Consider the following 12650-nt stretch of genomic DNA (forward strand, 5'->3'; position numbering starts at 1 on the left):
TACGAAGACGGTGAGGCCTATTGATAAGCCTGTTTCATTTGCTCGCTGAGAAACTCCCAGGGAACCGGGAAAACCAACCTGCGACCCAGCTTACCCGCAAGCCGTCTCCCAAGGCAACTGGGAGGAGGCGTGGTCTGAGGATAGGTCCCGCCCTCTTTCTCCAACTCAAATAACGATTGGCTTGGAGGCGCGGCGGTGGCGCCAGGAGGCGGATCCAGGATACCCAGCTCTGGCTGGGCCGCGCAGCCATTTTGGACTGTGTGGGTTTCCGGGACGTTCCGAGTGCGTCCTAGGTCCCAGGGGTTCTGCAGATCACAGGCCCAGGGCCCGCGTCCGAGTGTCAGGTTGGAGCCGGGAAGCGTCCCGGGGGGTAGCGGCGGCGGGGGCAGGATGAGCGCGGAGGCGGCGGACCGGGAGGCGGCCACCTCCAGCCGGCCCTGCACCCCGCCGCAGACCTGCTGGTTCGAGTTCCTGCTGGAGGAGTCGCTGTTGGAGAAACATCTGCGCAAGCCCTGCCCGGGTAAGCGCGGCGCCTGCAGCTCGAGTGGAGCGGGACCCGGCCACCGGCGCTGCCCTCCCGTCTCTCACCATCCCACGCCTTCTCGGCCACGAACCTGCGGCTCGGGAGGCGGGGACCGGAGCCGAGCTCTGACGAGGCCCCCGGCTAAGTATTAAACACACCAGTGCGGGGGCACTGCTGTGGGAGGCCAAAGAAAGGCGCAAAACAAAGGCGCTTCCGCATCCACCCCCTTTTACTGTTCGGGGTTTTAACACCTGCGAGATGGCCTTGTGAGAGTATTTGGTTTGGGGAGGCTGGCTCGAACCCTCCTCTTGACAGAACCCCGCGCAGTTTGGGGAGATGGGGAGAGAAATCAGCTGTTCGGGGGCTGATCCTGACACTAATTAGTTAACTATCTTAGGTTCCTATTTAACTGTTTTATTCCTCAACGAGGAGACTTTACCGACTCTTAATTATATATTTCAAAGTTAGGCTGTAAATCAAAATGAGGAAATCTTTGAAAGCAGAAAAAAACTACAGTTGCCAGATGGTTATTGTATAATGATGATCATGATTAATATCCCAGTTAATGAGTGCTCTCAGGGAAGGTGGAAAACCCCAGGCATTTCTGGAAAGAGGTACTGGCATGAAAACGTTAAGTTCCTTGGATGATATTTTGCTGATTAAGTTTGAATCCAGATGTGGCTTGTTCAGTCTAATGGCCTGGCCTTAGTCTCCTGGTGGAGACTGCTGTGCGAGAAGTTAGTGTACTTCACTTGGGCAGTTTTACCACCTATATTATATTATGTTCTTTTAATTCATTGCTTTTGACTAACGCTTGTTGAGTGTTTCTGCGTGCCAGTCATTGTGCTTAATGCTTCGTATCTGTTATCTCATTTAATCGGTCTTCATAGTAATCCTGTGAGGTAGGTGGCATTATCCTCTATTTTGCATGACAGAAACAGGTGCAGAGGTAACTTGATGCAGGTCCCACTAATTAAGCGTTAAAACAGTGATTCTAAAGATGACATTTCTTTCCTCTAATTGACATTCGTTATTTGCTGAACTGGAAATCTATAACCATTATGTTCTTCCCTGTAAAGTGCTTTCTTCTGCAGGAATCTGTTATCCTTTCTTCCTTACACCCTTCCTGATCTTTCCCTTTAATCCCCAGGCACACTTCTTATAAATCATAATCCTTAGTTATTCTAACTACATAACTGTTTGGATTTTTTTTTTTTAACTTTCTTTTTAATTGAAGTATAGTTGATGTACAATGTTTCAGGTGTACAGCAAAGTGATTAAGATACATATATATATATTCCTTTTCAGATACTTTTCCATTATAGGTTATTATAAGATATTGAATATAGTTCCCTGTGCTATACAGTAGTTCCTTGTTTATTTTATATGTATCTGTCAATCCCAAATTCCTAATTTATTCCTCCCCCCTTTCCCATTTGGTAACCATAAATTTGTTTTCTTTGTGAGTCAATTTCTGTTTTGTAAATAAGTTCATTTGTATCACTTTTTTAGATTCCACATAAAGTGATGTCATATGACATTTGTCTTTCTTTGTCTGACTTACTTTCTTAGTATGATAATCCCTAGGTCCATCCATGTTGCTGCAGTGGCATAATTTCATTCTTTTTTATGGCTGAGTAATATTCCAATGTATGTATGTACCACATCTTCTTTATCCTTTCATCTGTCAGTGGACACTTAGGTTGTTTCCATGTCTTGGCTATTGTGAATAGTGCTGCTATGAACTTAGGGGTGCATGTATCGTTTCAAATTAGAGTTTTCGTCTTTTCCGGATACATGCCCAGGAGTGGGATTGCTGGGTCATATAGTAACTCTATTTTTAATTTTTTAAGGAACCTCCATACTGTTTTCCATAGTGGCTGCACCAGTTTACATTCCTGTCAATCATGTAGGAGGGTTCCCTTCTTTCCACACCCTCTCCAGCATTTATTATTTGTAGACGTTTTGGTGATGGCCATTCTGACTGGTGTGAGGTGATAGCTCATTGTAGTTTTTTTTTGGTTTTTTTTTTGTTTTTGTTTTTTATAAATTTATTTATTTTTGCTGTGTTCGGTCTTCGTTTCTGTGCGAGGGCTTTCTCTAGTTGCGGTGAGCGGGGGCCACTCTTAATCGCGGTGTGCGGGCCTCTCACTATCGCGGCCTCTGTTGTTGCGAACAGGCTCCAGACGCACAGGCTCAGTAGTTGTGGCTCAAGGGGCCAGTTGCTCCGCGGCATGTGGGCTCTTCCCAGACCAGGGCTCGAACCCATGTCCCCTGCATTGGCAGGCAGATTCTCAACCACTGCGCCACCAGGGAAGCCCCTCATTGTAGTTTTGATTTGCATTTCTCTAATAGCGATATGGAGCATCTTTTCATGTGCCTGTTGGCCTGTTTGGATTCCTTTGTGGTCAAAAACTAATACAGTGAATCCTTTGGATCTTCATAATTAGAACTTAAGTTCAAGAATTATTTTCTTTTAAATCCTAGATCCTGCACCAGTTCAACTTATAGTCCAGTTTTTGGAACAGGCTTCTAAACCTTCAGTTAATGAACAGAACCAAGTTCAACCTCCACCTGATAACAAGAGAAATCGTATTTTAAAGCTTCTTGCTCTTAAAGTTGCTGCACATTTGAAGTGGGACTTAGACGTATTAGAGAAAAGGTATACAAGATTTAAATGAATTTATTTTTAGTACTGTTAGATATCTTGGTTTATTTCAATATGTGTTCTTATAATATTGGCCCTTAAAATGAAAATTATTTTTCTCTGCATTCTTGGTAAAATATGCAAGTAGTTTTCAAAAGGTGTAAGAAAATATTTGACTATTAGATGAATTTAAATAACCTTTTAAAGTATAAACTTGGTGTTATCAATAACGAGCCATTTTATTATTGTTCTTTTTTTTGATGTGATAAGTAGAGAAAATCCACGCCTAAACAGTTTTAAATGTTCAGTTTACTTTTACATATCTGAAGAAAATGAATAAAACTTAATGATGGATGGTACATAATGTTATGGATGATTCCCTATTGAGTAAGTTAATTTTACTGGGCATAAATCAATCACTATCTCCCAAACCATTAAGCTGTCTTATTAGAGTCAGTGGTTATTTGTTTACAAATAAATAATTTCAAAGGCGTAGTTATAAAATGATTTGTTTTCATCCCCTTCTCACAATTTAAAAAGAAATACCTTATAGAACATTTGGGAAAATTCAGAAAATAGGAAATAATAGAGGAGGGAAGAGTAGTATTTTTAACATTTTTGTGTGATTTTTGTTGTTTTTCTCCCTTTATTTTTAAACAAAGTTGTGAATATACCTGATATACTGTATTGATTTGTTTTATTTCACATAGCAGGATATCATGAGCATTTTCCCATTTTGTTTTTTGGAGTTTATTCCATTGTATAGATAATTTATTAACTGTTCCTCCATTGACAGTTTTCTCTAGTTTTTCAGTTTTATAAATGACAGAGCCTTAAATGTCTATGTCCGTAAACTTTATCTGAATTTCGAGTTACGGCCTTAGTATAGATTGTTAAATTGCTTGGTCAAGTGGTATAAACATTTTTAAAGCACATGATGCATATTACCAGATTGCATTCCAAGGGAGTTGTATTAGTTTATACTCACACTAGTAGTATTTAAACATTTTTTCACCATATCTTCTATAGCATTAAAATTAGAATTAAAAAAAAGTTTTATTCTTTAATCTAGGGGGAAACTTATCCATTAATAGATTTGAGGCATATCAGCAGGTAGCAATGTGTACAAAAAAATATGATGTATGTGTTACACTTGGAAAATTGAGCATTGATTGGCTATTTGATGGTAAGCAATTAAAATTTTTTTAGATGTGAAATTTATACTGTCATTATGTTAGGAGGTAATTTTTTGGAGATATATTCTGAAATACTTGTGGAAAAAATGATTTAATATTGGGAATTTGCTTCACAATAATATGGGAAGGAGAGAAGTGGGTGGAGTGGAGATGAAACAAGATTGGCCATCAGTTGATAATTGTTGAAGCTGGATGATGGGCACATTGGGCCATATTATATTATTCTGTCTACTTTTGTATATGTTTAAATTGTTTTCATAATGAAAGCTTAAACAGTCTTTTTGAATTTGATAGGTATATTTTCATATAAGTTGTTGAGACAGGTTAATAAAATGGTCCTGTAGATTTACTCCTTTAACAGTGTAATTATTTTTAGTGAAAATACTGAATTGTGTATTTTGTGCTTACACAGCTTATATACCTTTTGATTCTTCCTTTTTAAGTTTGTCTGTTCCAGTACTGAATATGTTACTAAATGAACTGCTGTGCATCAGTAAAGTCCCTCCTGGAACAAAGCACGTAGACATGGATCTGGCCACTTTACCTCCAACCACTGCCATGGCTATACTTCTCTACAATAGATGGTAAATGTTTTCATAAACCTGAAATGTGTTGGGCAGCCTCTCTTTAATTGCGCTCTGACTTTCAGGAATATGCTTTTAAGTTACCCCTTCTACTCTAGGGATCTCTCAGAGGATCTTGGAAACAGTGAATCTGTTGGTGGAGAAAATTTATGACTGCATAGATGAAAAGAATTCTGATAAAGATGTGGATGACTTACAAAGTTTTTACTATATATCAATTAGAATTTCAGATAGTTTTTAAGTCTTCTAAGGAGTACTTGAAAAAATACTTGAAGTGTTATTTATACTGTGTTAAATTTTGGTTTTTTGGTCTTTTTTACAGGGCAATTAGGACAATTGTTCAAAGTAGTTTTCCTGTCAAACAAGCAAAACCTGGACCTCCTCAGTTAAGTGTGTAAGTTGGCCAATAAGACCCTTACTTGGCACTTTTTTCATCAGAATTTTTTTTAATTTTGTAAGTTTTTAATAACTCCTGGTACAGAAGGAGTAGAGCAGAAATTGGAGGGCAGAAGGCCTGCATAAAGGTGGGTTTGGAGGAGTTAGAAGGGTGAGAGATTCAGATAGTGCTTTGGATATCTAGAGTAGAGAGCTCTGAAAAAGAAGGGGAGCACTTTGTAAATTGTGCCTTTCATCTTAACATTAGCTGACCTGCTTCCAAGTATTAAGATTGTTTTCATTTAATTAAATTTACTTGAAGGAGATATATTTGTTTTGTATGCTGGAAATTATTTTCATTTAGAGTGCAAAAGTTAATTACCATAGTTTGATCATATCCAGAGTTTTAAACCTAGTTCTTAAATTCCAGATAGCAACTTACCCAAATTTGGAGGAAGAGAGTATAGTTTCTAACTTGATACAAATGAGCTTTTGCTATCAGTAAGTTTTATTCTTAAACTGAGGGTTTGTTTATCCTTAATGTCTTAATCATTAGTTCATCTGAAGAGTTTAGCAGGATTCCTAGCACATTTTAAATGCCTAAGAAATATCTGATAAGTAAATGAATAAATGGAAGAAATCATTATTTCTAGGCAACATTATTTTCTAATGCTACCTACAAATATCACCTAAAAATATCATTAGTAGAGGGACCCTGGTGGAGCAGTGGTTAAGAATCCGCCTGCCAATGCTGGGAACACGGGTTTGAGCTCTGGTCCAGGAAGATCCCACATGTCGTGGAGCAACTAAGCCCATGTGCCACAACTACTGAGCCTGCGCTCTAGAGCCTGCGAGCCACAACTACTGAAGCCCGTGGGCCTAGAATCCTGTGCTCCGCAACAAGAGAAGCCACCTCAATGAAAAGCCCACGCGCAGCAACGAAGACCCAGTGCAGCCAAAAATAAAAATAAATTAAAAAATATATATATCATTATTAGAAAATCACTTTCTGGGTAATGTTTTGATGCTTAACATTTGTGTTATATTTTTGTTTGTTTGCACGTCTATATCACCATGCAGATGCTTATCTTTTGTTACTTTTTAAACACCAAAAAACTGTTTGAGGAAATGAATAAATGAAGAAGTAAAAAAAAAAAAAAAATTGAGAGTTTTTTTGTAATACAAAGCAGATGAGAAAATAATGGTAAAGGAGCATCAGCATTGAGTTTTTGTTTGTTTTTTAAGCATGAAAAGAAATAGCATTAAAAACATTTTTATTTAAATTCAACCTCACTTTCAAGAATGATCTTTAAGCTTTGAATTTTCAGTCTTGCAAGTAATGTTCGATACTCTTCAATCGTTTCTCTTCTAGTATGAATCAGATGCAACAGGAGAAAGAGCTAACAGAAAATATTTTGAAAGTGGTGAGTATTGGCATCAGTTACACTCTAACCTTTCTGGGACATATTTAGAGCATGTGTAGGTGCTTCTTCTAATCTTAGGTATATAAGAGTTGGCAAGGTCTAGATGCAATGGCATTTAGATTTTTACTTGTTAGAACATAGTTTGGTAATGTTCTAAATCGTACATTAAAAAAAAAAAAAAAATTAGTTAATTAATTAATTTTGGCTGCGCTGGGTCTTTGTTGCTGTGCCCGGGCTTTCTCTAGTTGCGGTGAGCAGGGGCTTCTCTTCATTGCGGTGCGCGGGCTTCTTATTGTGGTGGCTTCTCTTTGTTGCAGAGCACGGGGTCTAGGTGCACGGGCTTCAGTAGTGGTGGCTCACGGGCTCTAGGGCGCAGGCTCAGTAGTTGTGGCGCACGGGCTTAGCTGCTCTGTGGCACGTGGGATCTTCCCGGGCCAGGGCTCGAACCCGTGTCCCCTGCATTGGCAGGCAGATTCTTAACCACTGTGCCACCAGGGAAGTCCCTGTACATGTTTTTAATGTTAATGAGAGTGCTTTACCACCAATTCTGTTGTCAAATATTTCACAGTACTTCAGCAGATGTGAGAAATCACTGTTATAGGTGATATGTTTATATTCTTTTATGTTCTCCCAAAATTCTACAATAAACATGCATTATATTTTAAAATTTTATTTTTTAAATTAAAAAAATTTTTTTAAAATTTATTTTTATTTTTATTGGCTGCGCCGCACAGCTCTCGGCATCTTAGTTCCCCAACCAGGGATTGAACCCGGGTCCTGAGAGTGAAAGTGCCGAGTCCTAACCACTGGACTGCCAAGGAATTCCCTAAAACTACATATGTAGTCAGAAAAATACAGTTATTTTTTAGTTGCTCTAGTCAGTATAAAAGTAGAAACACAGTAGTTCCCGTAATTTAAAAATGATCTCTGTAATTCTTTATTTAACACCTACAGTGTGCCAGAGATAACAACTAAAGTGCAGGGGCTGGGAGAGGAGAAGGAAGATAAGAGACAGTCTGTATCTGTATACAACAGATAATGTATTTTTAATGTAGAAGCAAAAAACCTGCATCAGTTTATTATTATTATCTAATGCCTACTAAAAATGGCTGGCACATTGAAGCATACAAAACATTTCTTGAATAAATCAGTGGAACTGTGCAAATCTTTAAAACATTTTTCATTATTAACTGTTTTATAGAAGAAAGACATCAATCTTTTCCAATATGTGTTTTCTAATTTCGCAATAGGAACCTACTGTTTCATTTATTTATTTATTTATTTATTTTTTTAATAAATTTATTTATTTATTTATTTTTGGCTGTGTTGGGTCTTCGTTTCTGTGTGAGGGCTTTCTCCAGTTCTGGCAAGCGGGGGCCACTCTTCATCGCGGTGCGCGGGCCTCTCACCATCGCGGCCCCTCCCGTTGCGGAGCACAGGCTCCAGACGCGCAGGCTCAGTAGTTGTGGCTCACGGGCCCAGCCGCTCTGCGGCATGTGGGATCTTCCCAGACCAGGGCTCGAACCCATGTGCCCGGCATTGGCAGGCAGATTCTCAACCACTGCGCCACTAGGGAAGCCCCCTACTGTTTCATTTAAAAAAAAAAAAATTATTTATTTATTTATTTGGCTGCACTGGGTCTTAGTTGTGGCACTTGGGATCTTCGTTGCCATGTGCAGGATCTTTTTTTTTTTTATTCTTTTTAAAAAATTATTTATTTATTTATTTATTTATTTAATTTTGGCTGCATTGGGTCTTTGTTGCTGCGCGCGGGCTTCCTCTAATTGCGGCGAGCGGGTGCTACTCTTCGTTGTGGTGCGCGGGCTTCTCGTTGCGGTGGCTTCTATTGTGGCAGAGCACGGGCTCTAGGCCTGCGGGCTTCAGTAGTTGTGGCACGTGGGCTCAGTAGTTGTGGCTTGCAGGCTCCAGAGCGCAGGCTCAGTAGTTGTGGCGCACGGGCTTAGTTGCTCCGCGGTATGTGGGATCTTCCTGGACCAGGGCTTGAACCCATGTGCCCTGCATTGGCAGGCGGATTCTTAACCACTGTGCCACCAGGGAAGCCCCCCCGCGTGCAGGATCTTTTAGTTGTGGCATGCAGGATCTTTAGTTGCAGCATGCGAACTCTTAGTTGCGGCACATGGGCTGTAGTTCCCTGACCAGGGATCGAACCCGGGCCCCCTGCATTGGGAGCGTGGAGTCTTAGCCACTGGACCACCAGGGAAGTCCCTCTTTTTTTTTTTTTTAAGATAATTTTAACAAATATAATTGCACTCCTGCTATGTTAGAAACATTTTTAAAATAGATTAATACACTAAGCTACTAAGTATCCTGTAAATATTTTTTGGTTAATATAGTCCAGTGCTGCCATTTTTGTATTTTAATAATTTGTTTATTGATCTTTTGTAGCTAAAAGAACAAGCTTCTGATTCTATCTTGGTACTAGAGGCAGCCCTTAAGTTAAACAAGGATCTTTATGTCCACACGATGAGAACTCTAGATTTATTGGCCATGGAGCCAGGCGTGGTAAATGGAGAGACTGAGAGTTCCACTGTTGGATTGAAAATCAAAACCGAGGAGATGCAGTGCCAGGTATTTATTTCAGTATTTAATCAATGCATGGCAAATTTTTGGAAAATCTTATTTTTAATTAGAATTTATTTCTGCCCTTGTCCCTTTGATTTTGACTTCAGATGCTATTAAGACTTTGCATTGTATTTAATTTGTGAATTTTATAAGACCTCACTTGAAATTTTTCTAAAAGAAATGGAAGGAAAATTTCATTTGATCTTTTGTCTCTGAACTGGTTTCCCAGTTGTATTTAGGAGACTGACAATGCAGTGAGTATGTAACTAATTTACAGTTAATTCAATATTATTAGAAATCTAATCATACCAAAAAAACAAAACTAATATTGTGCTAAACTTTGAAAAATGTGGGGTACTAGAGAAACACCTAGTTTTTCCAAGATCTTAAGGTTGCCTGCTTTCTGTAACTCTGTGCTGTAGTTCCTTTGTTGCTTTCAGCTGTTGTTTGTTGTTAGATATTTTTTGTATTGATGTCTTCTTTTTCCCTGCTGGATTGTAAACTCTTTGAGGTCTCTTTTTTTTTAATATATTTGCCTCTTTCTCACTTTCTAGCACAGAGTCTTGAATATAATAAAAATTTTAAAATATTTGATGATTGCCTAGAGAGGGCCACTAGCCTTTTACTTTCTGTGTTCTTTTTACATTCTATGTTCATTGTGTGAGTTGGCATGACTTCTTTAATCACTATTTCCCAATCTTGAAAGGGCAGAAGTAGCTCTGACTTTAAAGGGTTTGGAGGTACCTTTTCAGATTAGCTGGTTCTGGAGTTGAAAATAATCCCTTTTCAAGACTTGTTAAGATGGAGTCTTGTACAGTAGGAGTAGGAGTCAAGAGGCAGTGACAGTTGGTAACCACTTTAAATGGTCAATGAAACTTCCATGTAGGAGGTTTCTGGTACTGTCATATCTTACACTCACTGAGTCTGTTTAAAGTCTTGGTAACATGTCTGATTTTCACAATGTAGTGGATGATATGACCTGAAAAAACAGAATTCTTACATAAATGTGCAAGGTAAACCCTATGAAATATTCTTTTAATTACATAGCTGAGCCATAATTTCTGTTTTTTGAATAGCAAATTAGTACTAATACTCATTTCCTGACATGTTAATATTTAAAGTGCATTTGCGGTCTTTATGTTACTAAAATTTACCTGACTCAAAAGAAAAATCTTAAATTTTTCCTTAGTTAAACCAAAAGTATTACTGTCCTTCAGGGCAGCTTCATTATCAGATTTGTTTTTTTGTTTGTTTTAACCTATTGACCACCTCTTAACTATAGAATTTAAACTCGTTTTAATGGCTAGTCAGTATAATTATACTTGAAAGTATCTTTTTGGTATCTTGTACTCTGCCTGGAAAGGGGAATTATATGTAACTGTAATATGTATGCATATGTCTGTGTGTTTATGTGTGTTTAAATCTTTCTCTATTATGTATACACACACATACTATTTTTAAAAATTGCTTTAACACTCTTTTACCCTAGATGGAAGGAAGCGCTCTAGAATGAAAATCAGCGCAACATTAAATGTGGATTAAATAGTGCAAAGCAGTATTCTGGAGGCTGAGAAGAATTAATCTTGATTTGTTGAACAGGGCAGAACAGTATCTGTAATGCATATCAGTAAAGAGTAGTTCAGTCATGAGTACCAGAGACTATTACAGCTTAGGAGTTCAGAGGGGGAATGAGTATCTGTTGGCTAAGGTTGGTTTGGTGTAAATGGAAATACGGGGTGTGGAATGAAGTTCATTTGTAGATCTGATGTGAATGGGGAATTGAGAAAACTGGTGTGATTGAAATAGAGGAGAATAGAGAGGTTTGGAGAGAGAAATTAGTCCAGATTCTGAGATCCTTGAAGATCAGGCCTTGGGGTTTGAACTTTCTCTTACCTGGGGGAATAATTTGAAGGCTTTTTAAGAAAGTCATATTGAGAAGACAGATCAGTCAGCCTTGTGTAGAGTAAATTTGAGATAGAGTATTAGGAACCTAGAGATCTGGCTTCAAGTCTGGGCTCTGCCAGTATTTGGTCATATGCTTTTAAGCAGAGATGTCACTTTCTGGGCCTTAGTGTTCTTGTTCATAAAATGGCCAAGTTGAGCTCAGTCTCTGAGTTCTGCATTCATTAAATTTAGGTATCAATTTATGAATGTTCTTGGAAAAATATACAGGTTCTATTAGAAAAAGACAACTGGAAATGCATTATCATTTTATAGTCATTAATTCAAATTTCTCAATATTTTATTCTGGCCAGTTCTGTGATAGTAGACATTTGCCCCTTCTATCCGTTTTGGAGAGACACCCCGGTGGCTGTCCCCCTATTCTATGTTAGAAGAACCCCCTACCTTCTGAGACTTGATGGGAAGCAGAGCCTGTTTCCTATAATAAAACTGAAAACTCCAGACACTAGCGTTCTCTACCCCTTATCCTGTTCCAGGGCAAGTATGTCACATAGGTGTGACACACAGATACATTTAGTTTAGACTGAGTTAGGAGCTAGCTAGTAAGTCAGTGAAGTGGGGAGGGTAGATAATCCAGTTGTCTTTTTGTGATGGTGAGCCAACAGCAACAGTGACAGTAAAATCTAGTTTCCAGGGGCAGCCCTGGCAGAAGTGGAGCTGCTGCTTTCAGTGTCTAGTGCTGGTGGCTGCAGGTGACATGATCTGTGGAGTCTGGTGTTGAGATGGCTGCAGTGGTGTTTCACTGCATCAGTTTTGGCTCTTGTTCTGGCTGCTTGCTTCCCTTCCCCTGTTTGCTTTCCAAGCCTGATTCTTTGGCTTTCCCTATAACTCCGTAGGCCACCTGACATCCTGAGGGTAAACCTCTTTTCTGCTTAAGTCAGTCAGAGTTGACTCCTGTTGCTCGTGACTAAGAACATGGATTGTTTCACTGCTCATTGAAATGGTTTTTTCTTTTTTGCTGTATATGTTCCTGTGTTTTGCTGAGATGAAGACGCCTTTGAGTTTTGTCAGCTCTTAAGTTCATGAAAAATTACTGAGCAAATTGGTATTCATTACCATTTTAGGTGTGCTATGATTTGGGTGCAGCATACTTCCAGCAAGGCTCTACAAATCCAGCTGCCTATGAAAATGCCAGAGAAAAATTTTTTAGAACCAAAGAACTAATTGCAGAGGTAAATACAATCATAACAGGCATATGATTTTCAGTCCTTGAAAACATCTATATGTTTTTTGGCTTTAATTTTTCTGATGATAAAAAAAACCCAGTAAATGTTCATTGTTGTAAATTTGGTAGTTCAAAAAAGTAGTGAAAACATCAAAAAAAATCTGTAATACCCCTTTCGTAGTTTTAGCTTA

General features: G+C 38.8%; 1 protein-coding gene across 4 annotated transcripts in view; it reads left to right on the top strand.

Annotated features, from left to right (window-relative positions):
* The first annotated feature begins 217 nt into the window (after nt 1-217).
* The window catches only part of INTS8 (integrator complex subunit 8), a 46626-nt gene continuing 34193 nt past the window's right edge, over nt 218-12650 (top strand). Inside the window, exons 1-7 of one of the 4 annotated variants that reach the window (XM_082432691.1) lie at nt 218-520; nt 3011-3185; nt 4810-4950; nt 5273-5344; nt 6698-6749; nt 9156-9338; nt 12359-12466. In XM_082432691.1, the coding sequence (XP_082288817.1) occupies nt 391-520; nt 3011-3185; nt 4810-4950; nt 5273-5344; nt 6698-6749; nt 9156-9338; nt 12359-12466 (861 nt within the window). In that variant the 5' untranslated portion in view covers nt 218-390. The remainder of the gene's footprint in view (nt 521-3010; nt 3186-4809; nt 4951-5272; nt 5345-6697; nt 6750-9155; nt 9339-12358; nt 12467-12650) is intronic. The other 3 variants (XM_082432688.1, XM_082432690.1, XM_082432689.1) reach the window with 3 other exon arrangements.

This window comes from Balaenoptera physalus (genome assembly GCF_965194825.1).
Source record: "Balaenoptera physalus genome assembly, chromosome: 17".
NCBI classification, from domain to species: domain Eukaryota; kingdom Metazoa; phylum Chordata; class Mammalia; order Artiodactyla; family Balaenopteridae; genus Balaenoptera; species Balaenoptera physalus.